At 59.6% G+C, this 22408-nt stretch overlaps 1 protein-coding gene and 1 non-coding gene across 2 annotated transcripts; both read right to left on the minus strand.

Annotated features, from left to right (window-relative positions):
• Positions 1 to 281: 281 nt before the first annotated feature.
• On the minus strand, positions 282 to 366 carry TRNAR-UCG (transfer RNA arginine (anticodon UCG)). Its single transcript has one exon. It is a non-coding gene; the product is annotated as a tRNA-Arg (tRNA).
• A 19362-nt stretch (positions 367 to 19728) lies between these two features.
• On the minus strand, positions 19729 to 20862 carry ACTRT2 (actin related protein T2). The gene has a single exon (XM_047082961.1). The coding sequence runs from the start codon at positions 20860 to 20862 to the stop codon at positions 19729 to 19731; it is 1134 nt and encodes a 377-aa protein (XP_046938917.1).
• Positions 20863 to 22408: the final 1546 nt, after the last annotated feature.

The raw sequence follows: 22408 nt of genomic DNA on the forward strand, positions 1-22408 counted from the left end.
GCTTAACCGACTGCGCCACCCAGGCGCCCCAAAAATATTTGTTTTATAATCTCACTTTTTAAAAAGCTGCCGACTGGGTGTCATATGTACATGATGAGTCACTGAATTCTCCTGGAACCACTAATACTATCTGTTAAGTAACTTGAATTTAATAATTTAATTTTTTTAATGTTTATTTATTTCTGAGAGAGACAGAGACAGAAGGCGAGTGGGTTAGGGGCAGAGAGAGAGAGAGAGACGCAGAATCCGAAGCAGGTTCCAACACAGAGCTGTCGGCACAGAGCCCGACGCGGGGCTCGAACCCACGAACCGTGAGATCACGACCCGAGCCGAAGTCGGACGCTCAACCGACTGAGCCACCCAGGCGCCCCTTGAATTTAATAACTAAAAAAAAAAAAGCTGCAGAGGGGCACACAGGGTTCCAACATCCTCTTTGCTCAACTTGCCCGAGTGCCACCATTTTACGTAACCCGAGTACAAGCCGGGAAATTCACTGCTACCCTACGATCAGCTTATCATACGTGTCCTCTGAATTTCACCAGTTGCGCACATCTGGGGGACCCTGAACGCATCTGCCCCAATTCCTCACGAACCTTAGGCTCGGCTCAGGTTCCCCTCCCTGGGGACAGCCTGGAAATTCTCCTTGGACAGTGAGCAGGGCCGTCGCGGGCGGGAGTCAGGCTCCGATGACACATCCCGGGAGACCTGCTGCCTCACTCTTGTCTGGGACGGGCGCACATCGCTGTGGTTTGAGAAGCACCCAGAAGCTTCTGGCAACCGCCGACTCAGGATCACGTGGCCTCACATAGCAGAGACTTGCTCCTCTGGACTTCAAAGAGAAGAAAGCAAGCCTTCGGAACCTCACTGCTGCTGTATTTCCTGAGAGGGAGACAGGAAGCAAATGTGGCTGCACAGACACCTGCTGCGAGATGTGCTTTTCACCTGCTTCTCACTGAATTTGCCTGGTCCCTCGGACGCACCGGAGGCAGCGACCACAATCCACTCTGTCTCCCGTACACGCCTGGGGCAAGTGTCGCGGTCCTCATCTTATCCCCCGCACACACCCGAGGCAAGTGCCACCACACCCATTCCCCAGGGGAGGGCCCCGAGGAGCCTCCAGAAGTCCCTACAGACCCAGAGCTTCTAAGTGCAGACGTCCTTCCGGCTTCCCCGGAGGGGAAGCTCAGCCCTTCGGACATCACACCAGGTCCTCCAAGGTTGGGAAGAGGGAGTAGTGTCTGGAGGGTGGCTGGTCCTGGAGCTCAGAGCCCAAGCCAGGACTCACCTCCTCCAGGAAGCCTCCCGCCCTTCGCTGCACCACTCTGGCCTCCGGGAGCAGCTCTCTGATCCTCTGCCCCGGGGGCCCCCAGGTCTCTCTGTATGCCCAGCTGAGGTATGAGGCAAGGGTATTTAAGGAAGACTTTGAGATAAAATGGGCATATTTCTGGGAAAATACAAAGTGCCAAGCCTGGCCCAAGAAACAATAAAAGCATAAATAGACGTAAAATGGGAATCGGAGTTTTCGCAGCTTTCTCAGGAGAAGAGCCTTATGCCAAAGCAGTTTACAGCCCCTTTCTGGGACAGAAAGTCCGTATCCTAAACAAGCTTTTCCAGAAAATAATAATAGAGGCAAAACAATATGTTTCATTTCAAGACACTGGTGTCCTTCTTGTTCCAAAGCTGGATAAGGGCAACACGAGGTCAATGTTCCTTATAAACACAGGTAGGAGAATCTCGAATGAAATATTAACTAACGGGATCCCACAGCATGTTTTAGAGTACACATTCACGGGGCGCCTGGGACGGGGGTGGTGGTGATTGAGCATCTGACTCTTGGTTTCAGCTCAGATCATGATGTCACGGGTTCATGGGTTCGAGCCCCGAGTCGAGCTCCACACTGACAGTGCAGAGCCTGCCTGGGATTCTCTCTCTCTCCCTCTCTCTCTGCACCTCTCCCCCTCTCACGCTGTCTCTGTGTCCCTCTAGAATGATAATTTAAAAAGTACACACTCACCAGAACGGCTGAAGTTGAAAAGACGGTAACTTCAAATTTGACAAGAACGTGGGACTACCCAGAGCGGTGGTGACGGGGCACGCGGGGTAGAGATCTGGCCGTAGCTTATACATCGAAACACGCAGGTGCCCCTGACCCAGCAGCCCGCCTCAAGTTGTTTACCCAAGACAAGTGAAAACACATGTCCACAAAATGGCTTGTACGAGAATTCGATCCGTAACATCCCAGAAGTGGCAACATCCCACGAGTCCCTTAGCGGGAGGACGGATTTAGCAGGCTGGACGGAATATTACTCGGTGATAACACCAGACGGACCGCCAGCCGCTCGACGCCACGGCCAATCCCAACACCCGACGTCTCTTTGAAAGAAGCCAGATGCAGAGGGTACGCACTGTGTTCAGTTTCCGCGAGCCTCTAGCACAGGCAAAGCCAGCTCACGGTGGGGAAGAAAATCAGAGCTACGCTGACCTCTGGGGAGGCGGGGGGCTGGGGAGCAGCACGAGGAAGCTCCCCGGGGTGACCGTCCTGCACCGCCGTCGGGGTTTGGGCCACACAGGCGTGTGCGTTCGGCAAGGGCGTTGTACGTACATTTCATCTCAAAAGGGAAACGACAAGGACCAGGCAGAATGTCGTGCTGGAAATTCAGGGGCAAGTGAGCTGAGAGTCGCGAGGTACCTCGACGCGCCTCAGAAAGAGGTACAATGTGCACAGCACGGCGATTACCGTCAGCACTGCGTCCCACGCTTCACAGCTGCTAAGAGACGGGGCGCTGATTGTCGTCACCACGAGAGACGGGCGATAATTCCGCGAGGCGACGCAGATCCTAGTTAATCATCCTGCAATATATAAATGCATCAAATCAACACGTGATACGCTTTAGACCCACCCGGCGCTGTGTGCCAGTTACATACAGATCAATAAAAATAAATTGCCCTTAACAAATTAAAAATTAGAAAAACATGAGCCGATGGATGGATAGACGGACGGATGAGTGCGTAGCGGTGTGATAAAGCGTGTTTAGTCAAGTGCGAACGTAAAGGGCGTCAAATGTTAGCAAATTTTATTAGTAATAGGGTAATCTAAAAAGCCCTCTAAACGCAGGTGCTCACGGTACGACTCGACTTTTCTATATGTCGGAAAAATTTCATAATACAATGATGGAAAGGATACAACGTGGCCAAGTAGGGTTTATCCCCAGGATGCAGACGTGGTTTCCATTCAGAAAATGACCCGTTACGTCAACGGACTGAGGAAAAAACTAACGGGTGCAGCGTGAATATGTGATAAAGGTTATCACTTACCGTCTTTCTAGAGACTCCGAAGACCAGAGCACAAGAAGCTTTCTCAGCCTGATGAAGGTGGTCTTTACAATACCGCCAGCAGGGTCCCTGCGACGGGGTTTGGGGGTGTCCTCCCCGTGATCAGGGACACTTGCACCCACCGCTGGTCGTTGGCCCTGGGCGGTCCTGCCTCCTCCAGCAGACGCACACAGGAGATGAGGGTTGAAAGGGAAGAATGAATCTACCCTTACTTGTAGGAATGAAAATACAAAAGGCATAAAATAAGAATGAAGATAAAAAGAATGGTTGGGGCGCCTGGGTGGCGCAGTCGGTTAAGTGTCCGACTTCAGCCAGGTCACAATCTCAAAGTCCGTGAGTTCGAGCCACGCGTCAGGCTCTGTGCTGACAGCTCGGAGCCTGGAGCCTGCTTCGGATGCTGTGTCTCCCCCTCTCTCTGCCCCTCCCCCGCTCATGCTCGCTCACGCTCTCTCTCTCTGTCAAAAATAAACAAACATTAAAAAAATAAAAAATAGGGGCGCCTGGGTGGCGCAGTCGGTTAAGTGTCCGACTTCAGCCAGGTCACGATCTCGCGGTCTGTGAGTTCGAGCCCCGCGTCGGGCTCTGGGCTGATGGCTCAGAGCCTGGAGCCTGTTTCCGATTCTGTGTCTCCCTCTCTCTCTGCCCCTCCCCCGTTCATGCTCTGTCTCTCTCTGTCCCAAAAATAAAATAAAACGTTGAAAAAGAATGGTTGTCTATCTAACGACTACGTCAAAATCCTAAATGACTAACAGACAGACAACAGCCACGGCAGCAACATAGGTGAGATTCTAGGTTAAAAAGAGACCAACCTGGGGCGCCTGGGTGGCGCAGTCGGTTAAGCGTCCGACTTCAGCCAGGTCACGATCTCGCGGTGCGTGAGTTTGAGCCCCGCGTCAGGCTCTGGGCTAATGGCTCCAAGCCTGGAGCCTGTTTCCGATTCTGTGTCTCCCTCTCTCTCTGCCCCTCCCCCGTTCATGCTGTCTCTCTCTGTCCCAAAAATAAATAAACGTTGAAAAAAAAAAAAATTAAAAAAAAAAAAAAAAAGAGACCAACCTGGGACACCCGGGGGGCTCAGTCGGTTGAGTGGCCGACTTTGGCTCAGGTCACGATCTCACGGTTCGTGGGTTCAAGTCCCACGTTGGGCTCTGTGCTCACAGCTCGGAGCCTGGAGCCTGCTTCGGATTCTGTGTCTCCTTCTCTCTCTGCCCCGCCCCAACCTGTGCTCTGTCTCTCTCTCTCTCACTCTCTCTCAAAAGGAAAAAAAAAAAAAAAACCATTAAAAAATTTTAAAAAGTAAATAAAATTCTTGGGGCACCTGGGGGGCTCAGTCGGTTGAGCATTCGACTCCGGCTCAGGTCATGATCTCGCCATTTGTGAGTTCGAGCCCCGGGTCGGGCTCTGTGCTGACAGCTCGGAGCCTGGAGCCTGCTTCGGATTCTGTGTCTCCCTCTCTCTCTGCCCCTCCCATGCTTGCACTCTGCCTGTCTCTCAAAAGTAGATAAACATTGGGGCGCCTGGGTGGCTCAGTCAGTTGGGCGTCGGGCTTTGGCTCAGGTCATGATCTCACAGTTCGTGGGTTTGAGTCCCACGTTGGGCTCTGTGCTGACAGCTCGGAGCCTGGAGCCTGCTTCGGATTCTGTGTCTCCCTCTCTCTCTGTCCCTCCCCCGTTCATGCTCGGTCTTTCTCTCTCTTTCTCAAAAATAAAAAAAATTAGAAAAAACATTTTTTAAAAAGAGACCAACTCACACACAGACCAGCAGGAATCAGTGAGAAAAAGTAGTAGACAGCATATGATGCTGCTCACACCGGCAGCAGAACGTCCTGGGAGACCCAGAGTTGGCCTAAGCAAGAACTCCCCAGACTTTTCCGGGAGATGCGTCTCTGTGGGAGCGAAACAGCCGGACGGAAGGAGAGCCGCGCTGGGGACAAGTTGGGTTTGAGAGACAGCACGTCCGGAAACAGGCTCAGAGAGGCCCGGCCCAGGCCAGCTTTCGCTCTGCAGAGAAGATGTGCATTTCCACGGATGCACTTGGAAGACTGACTCACCAGGTGGGGAAAAAAATCAAGTCTTCGCACAGGTGCACTTTGGACAGAGAAAACCCCAGGTGTGACAGGCGGACGTACAGTGCGTTTAGTAAGGAAAGAAAAGGCGGGGGTATCAGTCATCTTGGGGCAGAAAAGAACTTTTTTTTTTGTTTTTTAACATTTATTTATTTTTGAGACACAGAGAGACAGAGCGTGAGCAGGGAAGGGACAGAGAGAGAGGGAGACACAGAATCAGAAGCTGGCTCCAGGCTCCGAGTTGTCAGCACAGAGCCCGACGCGGGGCTCGAACCCACGAACCGAGAGATCATGTCCTGAGGCGAAGTCGGACGCTTAACCGACTGAGCCCTCAGGCGCCCCGGGGGAAAGAACTTTCTTAATTAGACCTAACGTCTTGACCTGTAGCTGGGGATCAAGGCCATGTCTGAATTAAATGTATGAACAGGCAGGGGCGCCTGGGGGCGCACACGACACAGGTACCCACGCAACACGCACACACATCGAGTCCAGAACCCTGAAGGCAGCCGCTACCCCAGGCCCCAGGCCGCGGGGACTGGAGGGTGCCTAGGGCTGAGTCCCCGGAGCTGCTTGAACAGCAGGTGTGGGGCCTGAAGGACCAGCTGGCCGCAGGTGTGTGGCCGCAGGTGCCAGCTGGGGTCGCAGGCCGTGGGCTTCCCCTAAGCCCTCCTGTCCCTACTCCAGCCCCGACCCCTCCGGCCACAGGCTTCAGGCGCGGGGACGGGTGAGGGGTGGGAGATTTGGGCCACGTGACCCCCGCCCCCCCCCCCCCATGCTCACGGTGCGAACTCCAGCTCGAACCGGCGTTCCCGAGGGTCGTCCTGACAGTGGGCGGGGAGGCACGCTCCTCACAGTCCCTGGCGGTCAGCTCGCGCCTTACTCCCCACCTGCCTGACCCATTCAGCCGTTTTCCCGCACTTTCTAGGTTGTTCACGTCTTCCGTGTTTTTCACCTGAGGAAACTGAGTCCCAGGGCAACCAGATAAGGTCCCCACGGTCCCAGGGCTGGTGAGCGTTGAGCTCCATTTTGCACCGAGGCTGGCCGGCTGCCCCGCGCCGCAGCCACCCGGGGCAGGTGAAGACGGCGGAGTCGCCGGAGGAGATCAGAGGCGAGCGTCCCGGGTGTGCGGCCTGCCGGAGACGCGCCCGTGGTCAGGCCTGGCCAGCACCCGGTGGCACGTGGGGCCCGGCAGCATCCCTGGGCCGTTCCTGTGTTCCCAGCCTCAGGACCTCAGCACGGCAGCGTCCGCCCGGGTGTGGGGTGAGAGGCCGGGGAACCGCGGTCCCGAGGAAGACACGGGGGTGGGAGAGGTCAGCCCACGTCTATGGCTCTGGAGTCCGGGCTCCTGACCACGGCGCCCAGGGGATTCTGCCCAGCGCACCAGTGAGGGAAGGAGCGGGGACCGTGCGGAAAAGGCTCCGTGAGGGTCTGCCCTGGGCGGGATGGGGACCCCAGAGAGGAGCCCTCGGGTTCAGGCATCCCAGGGGTTAAGACCCCGTCCTGCAGGAGAGTTGGGGATGCTCCCAGCGCTTGCCCCCCCCCCCCGCCGGGTGAGAGTCTCACGCCAGGACCCGGGTCCTGGGGGCGTCACAGACCCACAGATGTGTGTCAGCAAGACAGATTTGCTGGGGCTTCTGGGGCCGGGGAGGGGGCTCGGGTGCAGCCCCCAGCCAGCTCTGGACACGGCGGGGGCGGCTGGCTTCCAGGAGCGGCAGGGGGAGGGCAGGGGTGCAACCCACCGAGGGGAGTCCAGTCAGGTGTTGGGGGTGGGGGTTCTCACTAAACTGGGCTCAGAGGAGTGTGGTCCGGGAGGGAGCCCTGGTCCGGTGGGGGGGGTCTCCCCTCTCTGCCACAGACCGGGACCCCTCGTGCTCATCGCCCCTGACTCTCGGGATTTTCCTGCTGAGACCCGGGACTGGGGGGCTGGTCGCCGTGGCCTTCCACAGACACGGGCCCCCCACGCATGGCTGTCATGTCCCCCACGAGCCTGTAGCGTTATGAGGCCCCCGCCGACGGCTGGCGCCCCACCAGGTTGGCCGAGCTGGTGCCACCCCCGAGCCCGACGTCTTTGTGACGTCCTCTCTGAGGGGCCCAGCACAGCCGGCCACGGCCCTGCAGACGGCGGCCCCGCCCCCCCGCCCAGCCCCCCACCGACGCCTGCTCGGCGCTCTGCTCTCTCCCTCGTGGTTTCCGTGGCCCCCTCTGCTTCCCCCTCCCGGGGGTCACCCCAGGGTCCCAAAGCACCGTCTGTGCGGGGGGCACATGTCCACCTCTCGCAGCTCATCACCGGGCAGATACCCCCCCCCCATGGCTCCCCCGCCTCCCAGCACCCCGTGGCCGGAGGGGATGACCTGCCCCGGGAGACCAGCGCTGGAAGGGACCAGGTCTTCGTCCGTCCCCTCGCCTTGTCCTGGAAGGAAGCCTCGGTCCTCCGGCCAAGGGTTTGGAGCAGGAAGTTTCCCTCCTTGTCCTCAGGACAGAGGGAGAAACGTGTAAAAGAAAGGCGGTTGTGTAATCGTCGGAAAGAGTGACTCTGGCTTCGTGTAAGCCCATGAGAGCTGCCGGGGTCATGTCAGACTCCAGCCGCTCGCGAGTGCCGGTGGGTGAGGGGCGGCGGGGGCGGCAGGGAGCGAGCGTCACGTGACGTGGTCCGGCCTCAACGCCGACTTCCCTCCGTCTGTCCCCGGTGCCCAGCCTGGGGGCTCCCGCAGCTGGGCGTCCCTGACCTGCTGGCCCCGAGGACCCGCACGGGGCACCCGGGTCCGGATGGCAGGGGGGCACGTGTGCGCGGAGTGGTGGGCCCGACGTGATGCTGTGACGGAGCAGGGCCCGCGCCACCGCCCCCCTCCCCCCCCCCCCCGCCTGGGGCTGCCCAGGAAACCCCGCCTCTGCAGGACACTCAGGCCACGGAGCCCGCGTCTTCAGCCGCTGGACGGTCACATGCACCTCCCTGGAAATCTCTGGCACTTCCTGTGCACAGCAGGGGGTGGCCGTCCCCGGGGCCAGAGTGGAACCGGGGCCAACTTGGACGTAGAGCCGGTTGTTGCTGTGGCCCCTCCCTCCGTGTGCGCACGTGTGTGTGTGTGTGTCTGCTTGTCGGCAGGTGCACGTGTCTGCACGTGTACGTGCGTGTGCACACGTGTTCACGCATGTGCACGCGTGTTTACACACACGTGTGTCTGCACCTCTGTCGTGTGTGCGTGTGGGCACGTGTGTGTGCCTCTGCGTGTGCGTGCGCCCCCACAGCCGGCGATGCACGTCCCCCCACCTCCGAGGGTCCCCAAGATCCAGGAGGCCGAGCCGGGCAGGGCCAGGAGCCCGCTCGGTGCTCACGGCCGTGCCCTGAGGGCCAGAGTCACGGCCCAGGGGCTGAGTCACCGAAGACGCGTCAGCCAAATGGGTCACTCAACTCCTTCCGCTAACGGTTCATCAGGCTCACGGTAACTTACGTTATGTGGCCTAGTTTCAACATTAGAGTGACTTTTTCCCCCGAAGTCTGGGCTCTGCTGTGCTTTGGCTGCAGAAACTTTAAGTGTGTACTTGGGTTCTGAAAGCTTGGCTCCTCTATTTTATTCACCGGCTCTCAGAAAAGCGAGCTGTTTTCTAGCCTCCTGCAAGCTGACTGAGCCATTTCGGGCGATGTTCGCGGCGTCTCTGCGAGCTCGGGGCGTAAGGGGCTCGGAGAAGCTTGGCGCGTGGCCATCGGATCTGCCCGGGGCCCACGCCGTCCGGCTGCTCAGTGGCCGAACGTCACTCTCCTACCCTTCACGTTCGGACCCAGGCGCCTCTGGAGCTCATGCAGACCTGTGTGCAGAGGCGCAGAATTTGGCCAGTGCGGGCAACCGGCCCAGGCGTCCGAGATGCCCCCGGCAAAGGTGCGGCCCCGAGGTGCCTAGGGAAACTGACCCTGCGGTGCGAGGCGTGTGGGGCGGGCTTGGTGGCGAGCGGTGAGCCGGCTTTGAGCAGAGGGACCCCTAGCCGGCCAGCGTGGGTTTCCACCTGCTCGCCCAGAATGTGCCAGTCCCCAGCCGGCCCTGCCCAGCTCGTCCCCCGGCACCCCTGCGCTGTGGGGAGTGCCTGACGGTGAGGGGTATTTTGAGTAGAAAGCACATTGCCCTGAATGTCCTAAACACTTTCCCTTAGGGTGTGTGTGTGCGCACGCATGCAGAGCGCCCCAGAGAACTGAAGCAGCTTGAGCCCGAAAGTTGCCTGATGGCAGAGCTCCTCCCCGCCCCCCGACCCCCGGCTGGAGCTCCCTCTTTGTTCTATCCATGCCTTCAACTGATCGGACGAGGCCCACCACATACTCTGCTCAGAGTCTACTGACTTAAACACTCATCTCATCTAAAAACGTCTTCACGGCCCGGTCTAGACCGGTGCTTGACCCAACGTGTGGCCCTGTGGCCTGGTCAAGCCGACCCATGACACTGGACATCGCTCGCCTGTTGCGGGCTCGGCCAGGACGGTGAGAGGAAGCCCTGCCCTGGACCCCACGGTGAGGGCTGGGTGTCCCAAGCTCTGGCTGTGGCTCAGCTCACGGAAGGGACTGGATCACGTGCAGCTTGGCTTGCGAACAAGTAAAGCCATTCACGTCTCAAACGATGCTGACAATTTCGTGAAGGTGATGTCACCACGGAGTCCTGAGGGGAAACCGGGACAGGCCTGGAAGCGGGATCTGGGGGCGCGTTTCCACGCGCTGACCACGGCCTGCATCGGGGAAGCCCGGTCGTCCGCCCTCGAGGGCGCGAGGGTGTCCCCAGCAGGGAGAGGACGGGAGGGCCCTGCCGCCTGCCCCTGGGAACACAGGCTGCCTGCCCCGGAAAACCCGCTGGGTCTGGTGCACTCCCAGCACCCCCGCCCCAGGCAGACCCACCGGGAATCACCGGGGACGCGCTAGGGCCACACCGGGAGGCGGGGGCCCCGTGCACTGAGGCTGAGGGAGGCTCACACCCGCAGAAACGTCGGGCACGTTTATCACCGATGCGCGTTTCTGTTGAGGGTGAAAAATCTGTGGTTTCTGCTGACAGACGCCCACCCCTAACGCTGCAGCCCCCACCGCGGCACCTTTCTCCAAACGAAAGGCAGAGACGTCCCGGCTAGACGGGCAGGGATGGGGGTGGGGTTGGGAGTGGGGCTGGGGTGGGGGGCTCCCCCTGCTCCCAGTTCACAGGCACCCCCAGGACCCCGAGGCGTCCCCCGAGCCTCCTGGCACTGCGCTAGCCCCAGGGGTGCTCGGGTGGCCGCCCATCGCTGCGGGGACACCGACGTCTGTGAGCGGCCACCTGTGTGATGGGGGCTGGCCCTGGGGCCGGGGCGCGGGCCTGTCAATCACCGGACACACCGCGGACCCAGAGAGGCCGGCCGGCCACCCAGCGTCTTGCCGGGCGAGGTCCACGCTGGCCTCCGGCGGCACACCCGCCCTCCCCAGCCTGGAACCGCGTCTCTCGTCGCGGGAAGCCTCGGGGCCGGCCCGCAGTCACACGGCCGCGGGGTGCGTCGTGCGTTTCTGTCCCCGGCACGCGGCTACCGTCTAGGTGTCCCCCTGTCTGCTAAAGCCGCCCACTTGCCCTGTTCCGCTCACCGGAAGAGAAAGGGAGCGTTAGGCATGCTGTGAGGACCCGGGAGGGGGACGGCCAGCTGTGGTCATTCCCTGCCCTGCTGGCCGCGCAGCCCTCCCCGCTGGGGACGCCGCCGGGACAGCCGGTGCGGGGATGCGGGGGTGCGGCCCCGCCCCTGCCGGGGGGCTCCGGCGGGGTTTACCGCCGCCCCATCCAGGGGCTCCCCCGAAGCCCACCCCTCCCGCCCACCCGCGGACCTCAGGGCGAGGAGGAGCCCCAGGGCGGCCCCGCGGGTCCGCGTGGGCCCCGGGGCAGGTGCCAGAAGGCGTCTGCAGGGGGCGCTGCTCCCACTTCGCCCGGGGCTGTGGACTCCCAGGTTTTTCTGGTTAAGAGCCTTACCGCCCACGTGCACAGGCCAAAGCCCATATTTTCAGGTCTTGACGGCGTCTTCCTTCCACTTTCTGATTGATGGTCCTGGGGATGAGTTTTCTGTGAAACACTCTCTGAGCTCCTCGGCAGATAAAAGGCCCCGCCCTGGGGGTGCAGAGCCTCCCCCCCCCCCCCCCGGCTCGTCTGTCTTCATGAAGCCCAGGTGCGTGGAGGGGGGACTCCGCTCGCTGCCGGACCGCCTCTCGTCCCTCTGTTCCAGGCTGAGCCCGAGGGCCACACACGAGGGGCCGCTGAGTCGTGTCCCTCCCCGCTGAGCCTGCAGGGGTGCGGCTGCCCCCGGCGGGCAATGCCTCCGCCTGGACGTGCGGCCCTTGCCGCGTATCCCGGGTTCCGGAGCCACGTCGGCCAGAAAGGGGTGTGCTGCCTCGCCACAGGGGGGTCCCCGCGCAGGGACAGCCTGCTCTCTGCTCCCGGTTCCCGCCATCCTCTGGCTCACGGCCCCTCCCATGCAGCCGGGAGCGCCCCACCCCGCCCCCCGCCTCGACCTAGCCCTCCATTTGGTCCACGCTGGGGGGCTCTGCACCCCCAGGCCCTCACGGACTCCGTGGCACCCCGGTGCAAGGGACAGCACTGTCCCCGTGTTTCCTGAACCACGGGGGGACACCTGACACTGTGGGCTCCTGCCGGATGGCCCCCGGTGCACAGAACCGCTGCTCGCTCAGCACCAGTCCGGGAATCAGACGGGTCTCGGCCTCCCGCCCCCGCCGGGGCCGGGGGAGACGGCAGACACCCCTCCATCCGGGCGCCCTTCCAGACCCAGATGTGCGGCTCGTGCGTGAGGCGAGCAGGGCTCGTCGTGCGGAGGGGGAGACGCTGGAAAAGCCCCGCGACGCCTGCCCCCTCCCCGCCTCCCCGCGCCTCCCCTCACAGGCCCAACAACCTCTCGCTCTGGAGCGGACCGTGCTTGTCTTGGCTGCCGACAGCGGCCATCCTCGGAGACCCGGCTTGCATAACCGTGAGGTATCCGCTTTCTCCGCGGACGCCTCTCCGCGAGGCCTGAAATGGCCCTGAGCGGGCGGGCCGGCCTCCAGCTCCCTCCCCCAGGCTTGCGACGGGTCCCTGGCGGTGGCCCCCGACCACAGGCAGGCGGACTGGCCGTGGCAGAAGGAGCCCCCGGCCTCCGGGAGCCAGGAGCCACCGTCTCCGACCGAGCTGGCCGGCACGGGCCGAGGGCCGCCTCCGCCCTGTGACTGCGTCCCTCCTGGCGTCATCCCCGGCCCTGCCAGCACCGTGGGCCTCGGGTCAGGAGACGACTGCCGTGGGGAGCCGATGCCGGAGTGCTCGGACGGATGACCTCGCCGCCGGCCAGGCCCCCTCGAGAGCCGTGTCCGGCGCCCTGGCCGTGGCCCCAGGCCCTCGATGTGGCCAGATGCCCACGTGTGAGGACTCCACGGTCCTGTGCCCTTACGGCCCCGCCACCCTCTCCCTTCGGCTGTTGCCGCCAAAAGGTGGGGCGAGGGAAACAGGAGATCCGAATAATGGGTGAGAATTATTATGTCTTCGTGTGAGCTGGAGCCCAGCCCCGTTCCCTGCGAGCGTGATAACTGGGGGCCCCGCGTCTTACATTTCCGCGCCGCGAGCCAGGGCCGGCCGTGACAATGAGTGCATTGTTCCGGGTGCTGGGCATTGTCACCGGCTGACCGAGCCCCGAACACAGGGGATCCGCACGCACTGGGAAACGGGGACGAGGCCCTGGACGCTCACCAGAAAGAGGACGGGGGACACGCCGCCTGCTGCTGACGGCCGTGCACACGCGGCCTGGTGACAGGTCTGCCCGCAGCTGGGACAGGCGCTCATGGAAGGATCGTGGGCACCCTCGTGGGGTTTTCATTTTGAGCAAAACCGTGAGGCTGGAACCAGCACCGGCTTCCCTGACTGGGAGCGGCTGAGGGCCCAGGGGCTCCGGGCCTGCCTCAGGTTCCCTCCCTCTCCCCTCCCCAGGACAGCAGCGAGCACAGGCCAGGTCCTGCGCCAGGGGAACCAGGAACGACAATGTTCCAGGGCCCGGGTCTTTGCCCGCCCCGTGGGGCCCGGCAAGGATGGGGCAGTGCCCCCAGGAACCTTGTAGGAACAATGAAAAGTGAGCAGAGCCCAGAAGGGTCTCTCCCACCCGGGGCGCTCCTCTCTCTCTGCCCTGCTTCAGGCCTCGAGGGCAGGGGTGGGGGCAGGGGAGCTGTGTCTCTGTCCTTACGGGGCTCACCCTGAGCCCTGCCACGGGGACCCAGCTGCTCATCTAGGGCCAGCCATCCAGACCACCCCTTGGAGCCCGGCCTCTCTGTGCTGGCCCCGGGCAAGCGTGTGAGGAAACTCAGGCCTGACCGCTGTCCCCCCCAGCTCGTGCCTGCCCCCCGGACCTCAGGTTCTGAGGTCACCTTCCCGGCGCTCACACAGCCCGCGTCGTGGACCCCAGGAGGCATGTCGATCTGCCCGGCCCCTCAGCCGCAGCCCCTCCCCACGGCCGTCTCCTTGGGCCCAGGGTGCGGGGGCCGCGCGCGTGGGCCCGCACGGCTCGGGGGTCCAGAAGCCGGGGCACCACCCGATCCTTCTCCGTGGGGCCTCTGGGAGGCTGGAGAGTCACATGCATTTCTTTGGGGGTCGGTGCCGATGCGGTCGGTCTGCTCTGCCCACAGATGCCCGCCCCACCCCTCGGGCCACGTGTTCAGAGGGCAGCCGGGGGCCCCGAGAATGGCCCACCTCCCGTGCCTTCCCAGGGGACGGCAGCCCTGTGAGTCAGTGCAAAGGGGCAGGGGCGGGGACGGGGCCGCCCGGGGGGAGGTATGGGCCCCAGGGCCCCTGGCGGCCGGCACCGGCTCCTGCAGCCGCCCCGGTTCTCTTGTTATCTGCCCTGGATTCCCCGGGTCTCAACGCTAAGCTTCCGTAAATCCCCTCTCATATGGAAGTCAGCGAGCCGTATCATACTTAAACTGTCCATGGTCGCACCTCATTGGTTTACAGGTTTTCCCTGCTGGCACTGGGCCTCCGAGGCCTGTGTCTCCCAACAGCCCGTAAGCCCCAGGCCTGGGGCCAGAGGAGCCCTGTCGCCACATTCGGGGAAGGACGGGGACAGGATCAGGAGGAGGGGGTACAGGTGTCCCCCTGCCCATGGACTCCAGGGGAGTCTGTCTGGGGTCAGGACAGTGTGGTCCGTGCTCAACGGTCCCACAGGGGTCTTCAAACCTCAGGGCTGAGGATGGGAGGGGGCGCTGGGCGGGGGCCCGGACGCCTGAGGCTCCTTGGTGCCCACAGCACTACCGGGCAGAGGCTCCCGTCCATGCAGGCGTGCGGGGCTGCTGGCGGGGGAGCGGCTCACGGCTCTGGACCCACCCCCGTGGCGTGGTGTCCAAGCACAGAGCCTGGGCCGGTGCCAGACTCAAAGTTCCCTAGGGCCCTCTGCTCTGCCTCCTGTGGAGCGAGCGGGTGTTCACCACACACGTCAGGGCTGTGGCTCCCATCCACGTGCACCCCTCTTTGCTCATGCCCCCTCCCGTCCTTGGCAGCCACGTGGCCCCGTGGGGGACAGAGGGGGGGAGGGGCTCCCGCCAGAGCCCGTGAGGTGAGCAAATGAGTGAGTGAGTGCACGCGGTCACCACAGTCACCTCAGCTGAAGCCCCTTTTGGCAGAGGGCGCGTTCCCAGGCCGAGAGGTGAGCAAGCGGGGACCCCTTTCCCCCGTGTGTCTGCGTGAGGGCGGCCTCCCCTCGGTCTCACGGGAGGGAATCAACATCGCCAATATCACCATCATCATCATCATCGCCAATATCACCACCATCACCTCCATCACCATCAACATCGCCAATATCACCATCATCATCATCATCGCCAATATCACCACCATCACCTCCATCACCATCAACATCGCCAATATCACCATCATCATCATCACCATCACCATCATCACCACCATCACCACCATCATCATCATCGCCAATATCACCACCATCACCTCCACCACCATCAACATCGCCAATATCACCATCATCATCATCATCGCCAATATCACCACCATCACCTCCATCGCCATCAACATCGCCAATATCACCATCATCATCATCATCATCGCCAATATCACCACCATCACCTCCACCACCATCAACATCGCCAATATCACCATCATCATCATCATCATCGCCAATATCACCACCATCACTTCCATCACCATCATCATCACCATCACCATCACCACCACCATCACCATCAACATCGCCAATATCACCATCATCATCATCATCATCGCCAATATCACCACCATCACCTCCACCACCATCAACATCGCCAATATCACCATCATCATCATCATCGCCAATATCACCACCATCACCTCCATCACCATCAACATCGCCAATATCACCATCATCATCATCACCATCACCATCATCACCACCATCACCACCATCATCATCATCGCCAATATCACCACCATCACCTCTGCCACCATCAACATCGCCAATATCACCATCATCATCATCATCGCCAATATCACCACCATCAGCTCCATCACCATCAACATCGCCAATATCACCATCATCATCATCATCGCCAATATCACCACCATCACCTCCATCACCATCAACATCGCCAATATCACCATCATCATCATCATCATCGCCAATATCACCACCATCACCTCCACCACCATCAACATCGCCAATATCACCATCATCATCATCACCATCACCATCATCACCACCATCACCACCATCATCATCATCGCCAATATCACCACCATCACCTCCACCACCATCAACATCGCCAATATCACCATCATCATCATCATCGCCAATATCACCACCATCACCTCCATCAGCCCAGAGCCCAACGTGGGGCTCGAACCCATAAATCGCGAGATCGTGACCCGAGCCGAAGTCGGACGCTTCGCCGACTGAGCCCCCCAGGCGCCCCGAAAGCAGAGTGTATTGAATAGAATAAAAGGGGGCTTCGTTTTAGTCACTCTTTGTAGTGTGGCTGGGTAACAGGAGGACAGTCTCGGGCAGAGCGGGGTGCGAAGGAGTGTACAATGGAGGAAAGAGCCCTAGAAGCTGGGCTGAGAGCGGTTCTCAACTTATTACGTGGTTTTGGAAAGTCACGGCTCCTGAGCTTGACATCCTCACTTGGAAAGCGGTGACCCTGACGGGGAGGGTATTGAGAGTAAGGACCAGTGGCCCTCTCTAAGTTCCTTTAGTGACCTTTAGGTATGATGGAAAGAGATAAACACACTCCTCGGGAGCCCCATGTGTGAGCTGAGTCCCCAGCCCCACCCGGCATTAACAAGATGGTCGGAGGAAATGGTGGACGAAGGCTAGCTGACTCTCTGCCTCCCCCTTCCCTGGTGTCCGTGGGACTCAGTGGGGAACTGGGCGTTCACCCCCACTCAGAGGCAGTGAGGCAGGCAGAGTTAGTCGGTTCTTACTTCCTCCCGAGGCCTCAGTGGGGCCGAGGAGGGAGCTGAACGTCCACCGCCCCACCCCCGTCCACAGCAGGCCGTGTGAGTCAGTGCCCGTGTTTCTGGGGCGTTGGCCGTGGGGATCCTCAGAAAACTCCACCCAGCCCTCGTGCTACACCCCAAGGGGGGGACTGTCTACTACAAAAAAGATTAGATAGTATCCAGAGTCTCAGGACTTTCAAAACTTCCAGGGTATAATAGAAAATCACTCCTCATACCAAGACCCGAGAAAATCATAGGCTGAATGAGAAAGGGCGAGGAGCAGGCACGATTGTCGCAGCAGATTGAGCTGAATCCGAGGCTGGAATTGTCTGGCAGGGTTTTAAAGCAGCCATCACAAAAATGTTTCAGCAAGCAATTGTGAATTTCCTTGCAACAAATGCAAAAGCGGCAACTCTCAGCAAAGAATTAGAATTTACAAAAGAAGGACAAATTATAGAACTGAAAAATACCCCTAAAATTTACAAATGGGCCGGTGTGGGGCATGGGAGGGGACAGAACTGGTGAATTTCAGGGCAGGCAAGTGGGATTTATCCAAACTGAACCACCAAGAAAAGAGGCCAAAAGAGATGAACGGACTGTCAGGAGTCCAGGGGACGATACATCGTGGGAGGAGCGAAAAGAGTGGACAAAATTTCCCGAATTTGGCCAAAGACATCTACAGATTCAAGAGGCGGCGTAGATCCCAAGGGATGAACCCAAAGAAATCCACGCCCGGACACACCATCATTAAGCTTCTGGGAACTACAGACAAGGAAAAGCTCTCGAGAGCAGCGAGCGAGAAACAGCACGTTACCTGTATGAGGGCAGCAAATAACTGAGGGTCTCTGATCTGCAGCCCTGGCGCCATGGAGAAGGGGCCCACACATCGTTCAGGTGCTGAAAGGGAACGGTTACCTGCAGATTCTATGTCCACAGAAAATATCCTTCAGGGGCGAAGGAGAAAGAAAGGCATCCTCTGATGACAGAAAGCTAAGAGAACTCGCCACTAGAAAACTACCCCTAAGGAAAGACTAAGGGAGGTTCTTTTAAACAGAAAGGGGCCTTGGAACCTCAGATGCACCAAAGAACGTGGGTAGAATAAGGGTAACCATATGACACGGTAGTCTTTTTTTTTTTAACGCTTATTTTTTGTTTTATTTTGAGCAGAGAAAGACAGCACAAGAAGGGGAGGGGCAGAGAGGGAGGGAGAGAGAGAGAATCCCGAGCAGGCTCCACACCCAGTGCAGAGCCTCGTGCGGGGCTTGATCTCACGACCGTGAGATCGTGACCTGAGCCAAAACCAAGACCTGGATGCTTAACTGACTGAGCCACCCAGGCGCCCCAAATTATGGGGTATCCTAATGAGTTTCTTAAATCGTTTGATGGTAGAAGGAAAAATCGAATACCTTTTAAGGTTGTTCTCAACATGTGTAGAAGAAACAGGACAATTGTATCTTAATACTTGGGAGGGTGAAGGGACCTCAATAGAAGTATGTTTTCTGCATTTCACTCCAGGTGCTAAAACATCACTCCAAGTGGACTGTGATGGGCACCAGGGGCAATCACCAAAAAATCAATACAACTCCATATGCTGAAAATCCCTGTCAATACATCAAGACGGGATTAAAAAAAAAAAGTTCAACCACCCACAGGAAGGGGAGAGAGGAAGAACAGGAAACAAAATAATAAGGAGGCAGAGTTAAGATAGAACATACTGCTTTAAATGTAAACAACCCAAACACACCATCTAAAAGGCAGAGATCGGTATCACGGCCTCGACAAGGGCTACCTTCACAGACACTGTGTGCTCACTCTAACTATGACATAAGTAGCTTGACAGCCAAAGTATAGGAATAGATTATGGACGATGCAGACATGAAATACACACACGTGTAGAAAAATGGGTGTATTTCATGCAGGCTAAGATTTCACGTAGTCCTGTCTTTAAGACTTTTTTCTCCCTCTTGCCCTCTTCCCTTCCCCCTGCATTCTGCCTCGTCCCCTCCTTCCTGCACCAACCAGTGGCATCTACCCTTCCGTTCTTCGCTCCACGTGCTTATTACCCTATAAAAAAATCCCCACGTGTTCACTGGTCAAAACATGCACAGATAGGCGTGGGGAAGTGCCGTTGTTTTCTTCGCCAGGAAAAAAAAAAAAGGAGATCATTTTATAAAGACATTTCTGTATTTTGTTCCTCTCCCAATATTATTTTGGGAGAATTCTGCCAACTCAATGAGGAAAAGTTCCCTTTGTGCATAACTTATCCAACCATTACTTTATCGACGGCTGTTCACTTTGCAGCCGGTATTTTACTCCCAAACAACGCCATCAACACCCTGGGAGGTAAAAACAAACAGACACATCACAACAATCAAGTAGGGGTGTCGATGCTTCCATGCCCCCTCGGAGCAGGGGCCCTAGAGGGTCCTAAACAGACGGCAGTTTCTGCTGCTGCCCCGCACCGCCCAGGACGAGGGCTCCGTTCTGCTCCCGCTGCCCGGCCTTGTACAAGCAACGAAAGCCATACTTTGCTGAGGATGCACCAGGTAAGCGTCTGCTGGCCCCCAGAGCAGGGCAGCACTCATGATTGTCCCTGTCCCCCACCAGGGCTGACCATCTCAGACCACCTGAAATGCAGATCCCAGGGCCCTGCTGAATCAAGCTCCAGCATGAGGCCTGGGCCCCTGCCTTCGGTGCAAACTCTGCAGATGTAACCCAGGGCTTTCTCGGGAGAGGAGGGTGGGGGGGAACCACTTAAGAGATTCGCCACCAGGGTCGCAAATTACTCTGGTGCCACCTAGAATAAACGGCCCAATGTGTCCAAAAGCTGCACCGTTCGGTCTTTTATTGAACGTCCTGCTGATGCCGAGGGGAGAGTTTGCACCCACCCCTGCCCACGGCCCCTCAGAAGCACCTTCTCTGGACCACGGATGTCCCAAACTCCTTGAAATCCGCGGAGGTGACCCACATCTGCTTGAAGCTGCTCAGGGAGGTGACAATGGAGGCCCCAATCCACGTGGAGAACCACCTGTCGGGGGGGGCCGTGATCTTGATGGGGGTCCCTTTGGAAGCCAGCTGCTCTAGCTCCTTGAGGAGACGGTCGTCGAGGCCCCGGAACAGGGTGGTGCCCCCCGACAGAACGATCTCCCCAAAGAGGCTCTTCTGGATGTCGGCGTCACACTTGGTGACGCTGCAGGAGACCATTTTCGAGAGGCCCGGGTTTTGGATGCCCAGCCGGTCGGGTGCGAACAGGGCCTCGGGCGCCTGGTACAGCTGGTCCCCGATTCGCACGATGTTCCCGTCCGGCAACTTGTACTCCCTCAGGATCTCCTCCGGCCTCTGGGAGAGCTCCTTCTCTGGCTCCGGGGCCACATAACACAGCTTCTCCTTGATGTCGTCCACGAGGACTTTGTCCAGCGCGCACGGGAAGGTCCGCCCGCCAGCCAGCAGCAGCCGGGTGAGGTGCTCTGTGATGTCCCTGCCCGCCACGTAGAGCTTGGTGACCGCGTGGGGCAAGGAGTACCCCTCGAAGATGGGGACGGTGCACGTGACCCCGTCCCCGCTGTCCACCACCAGGCCCGTGATGCAGGCTGAGGCGTAGAGGGCCAGCACCGCCTGGTCCGACAGGTAGAAGGCGGGCACGTTGAACTTCTCGAACATCAGCTCGGCCATCTTCTCCCGGGCCTCCCGGGGGTTCAGCGAGGGCTCGGTCATGAGCACGGGCCGGTCGCTGGCCTTCACCCCCAGCTCCCACTCAAACAGATGCCTGCAGAGGGTCTCCACGTCCTCCCAGCTGGTGACCAGGCCCCGCTCGATGGGGCGACACAGGTGCAGGACCTCACACTTGTGCAAAGCCTCTTCCCCCACAAAGTCCTTCTTCTGGTTGGGTCCTGCCGAAGGCGTCTTGAACTTGGGGTGCCCCACGACGGAGCTGATGACGTGGCGGGGGCCGATCTCCCCAGACAGGCCTGCCTTGCAGAGGCCGGAGCCGTTGTCGAAAATCACGGCCGGAGAATCTAACACGTGTGGATTAAACATGTCTGCAGTAGCCTTTTCCTCGCCTCGCCGAGATAAAGACAGAACTCTCTCGAGCTACTTTGTGACACGAGAGGCCCCCTGGAAGCTTTAAGGGCACGGGGTTCCACGACTCCCAGGAGGCGCTAGCAGGCGGCCCGTGCCCGAAAGGCCCCCATCCTCCCCACGGGTCTGCCCTGCTCTCAGACGGTCCGGGGGCCGTGGCCTCTTCAGGGGTGACGGTCCCACATGTAACAATGCAGCCAAGGCAACAATTGTCCTCAGCCAGCGGCACGGGACCTTCAGGGGCGGGGGGCTCGGAGCCCCCCAGCGCTCCCTTCCTGGTGAGATTCCAACAGTCACAGGATAAGCCAGACCCACAGGAGGTATTGCTAGGCCCATGTGCCGAGGCCCGGCCTCGGAACTGAGAAAAGCAGCCCAGCCTGGGTCCACCCAGCACCCATCGGGCTGCCGTTATGGGGGGGCAAAAACACATTTCCCTTTGCACGGGTCCAGGTTGGAGGGACAGTGCCCAGAGCCCATCACAGCAGGTACTCAGAACATGCAGACTCCTCCAGGAAGGCCTCAGGGATTTCTCTTCCCTTTAGCCCGTGGCCCTGGCTCTCTATCCCACAGAAGAGATGCTAAGCAAAGCTGTCTGGGCCTGCTGGCTGTCTCTCTAGGCATGCATAGCCATTGCAGTAGGGTTGGGACACGACCTCTGAAGACGGGATCTGAGGTCTCTGGAGTCGGGGACACCTGTGTCTACGGACCATCACACAGCCGGCCACGCCCCCTGGTCAGAGATGACCAGGTCAGCAAATCTGAGGCCGGCAGGGAGGCTGAACGATGGCAAGGCTGTGAGCTGTAGCCCCAGTCCTGCTCTGCCCGAGGGGCCAGGCCAAGGGGCACCCGCCGCAGCCTCCCAGAGAGCCAGGGCCAACAGCACTGAGCCCTGGAGGGTGGAGGGGGGCGTGGGGGACGTGTGAGTCCCCGATGGTCCCTCCCCTCCCCGCACATCCCAAATCAGCCTCGGGGGGTCCAGCTCCGCCCCCGTCCGGAGAGCCCTCCCAGAGGACCCCTCCCCACTAGACCTCCTGGCCTCCTCCTGCCGGTGGTCCTGTGTGTCCGGCCGACCCCTCTAAACCCACCAGCAAAAACAGTCACGTGTTATTTTGTAGTGTAGATGCGTGGTGTAGATGTGTGGTGTATACGTGTCGTGTAGACAAGTGACAGACGTAGGACTCTGGGGGCACCCTCGGGGCTAAGTCCTGGGTGAGAATCGATATAAAGTTGGCATTGCTGGACATTTTCCCCAAAGGACACCTCAGGTAGAAACTGAGTCACAAGGGCAATGGGGTTGGTGCCTCGGGATGACCCCGGGCGGGGTCTGCACAGCCCCAAACCATCATCAACTGCCCCTGCGGGGGCTCCCACCATCTGGAGGCTCCAGCACTTAGGGAAGGATGTGTCCCCGGCAGGCTGCTGATGGCATGGGGACGGTCAGTGGAAGGCTGGGTCTGGGGGGTTCCAGCCTCTGCTTACACCACAAAAGGCCTGTGTGCCCGGG

The sequence above is a fragment of the Lynx rufus genome, unplaced genomic scaffold (genome assembly GCF_022079265.1).
Source record: "Lynx rufus isolate CCGP_SWC_20201006 ecotype Redwood Valley unplaced genomic scaffold, mLynRuf1.p SCAF_2, whole genome shotgun sequence".
NCBI classification, from domain to species: domain Eukaryota; kingdom Metazoa; phylum Chordata; class Mammalia; order Carnivora; family Felidae; genus Lynx; species Lynx rufus.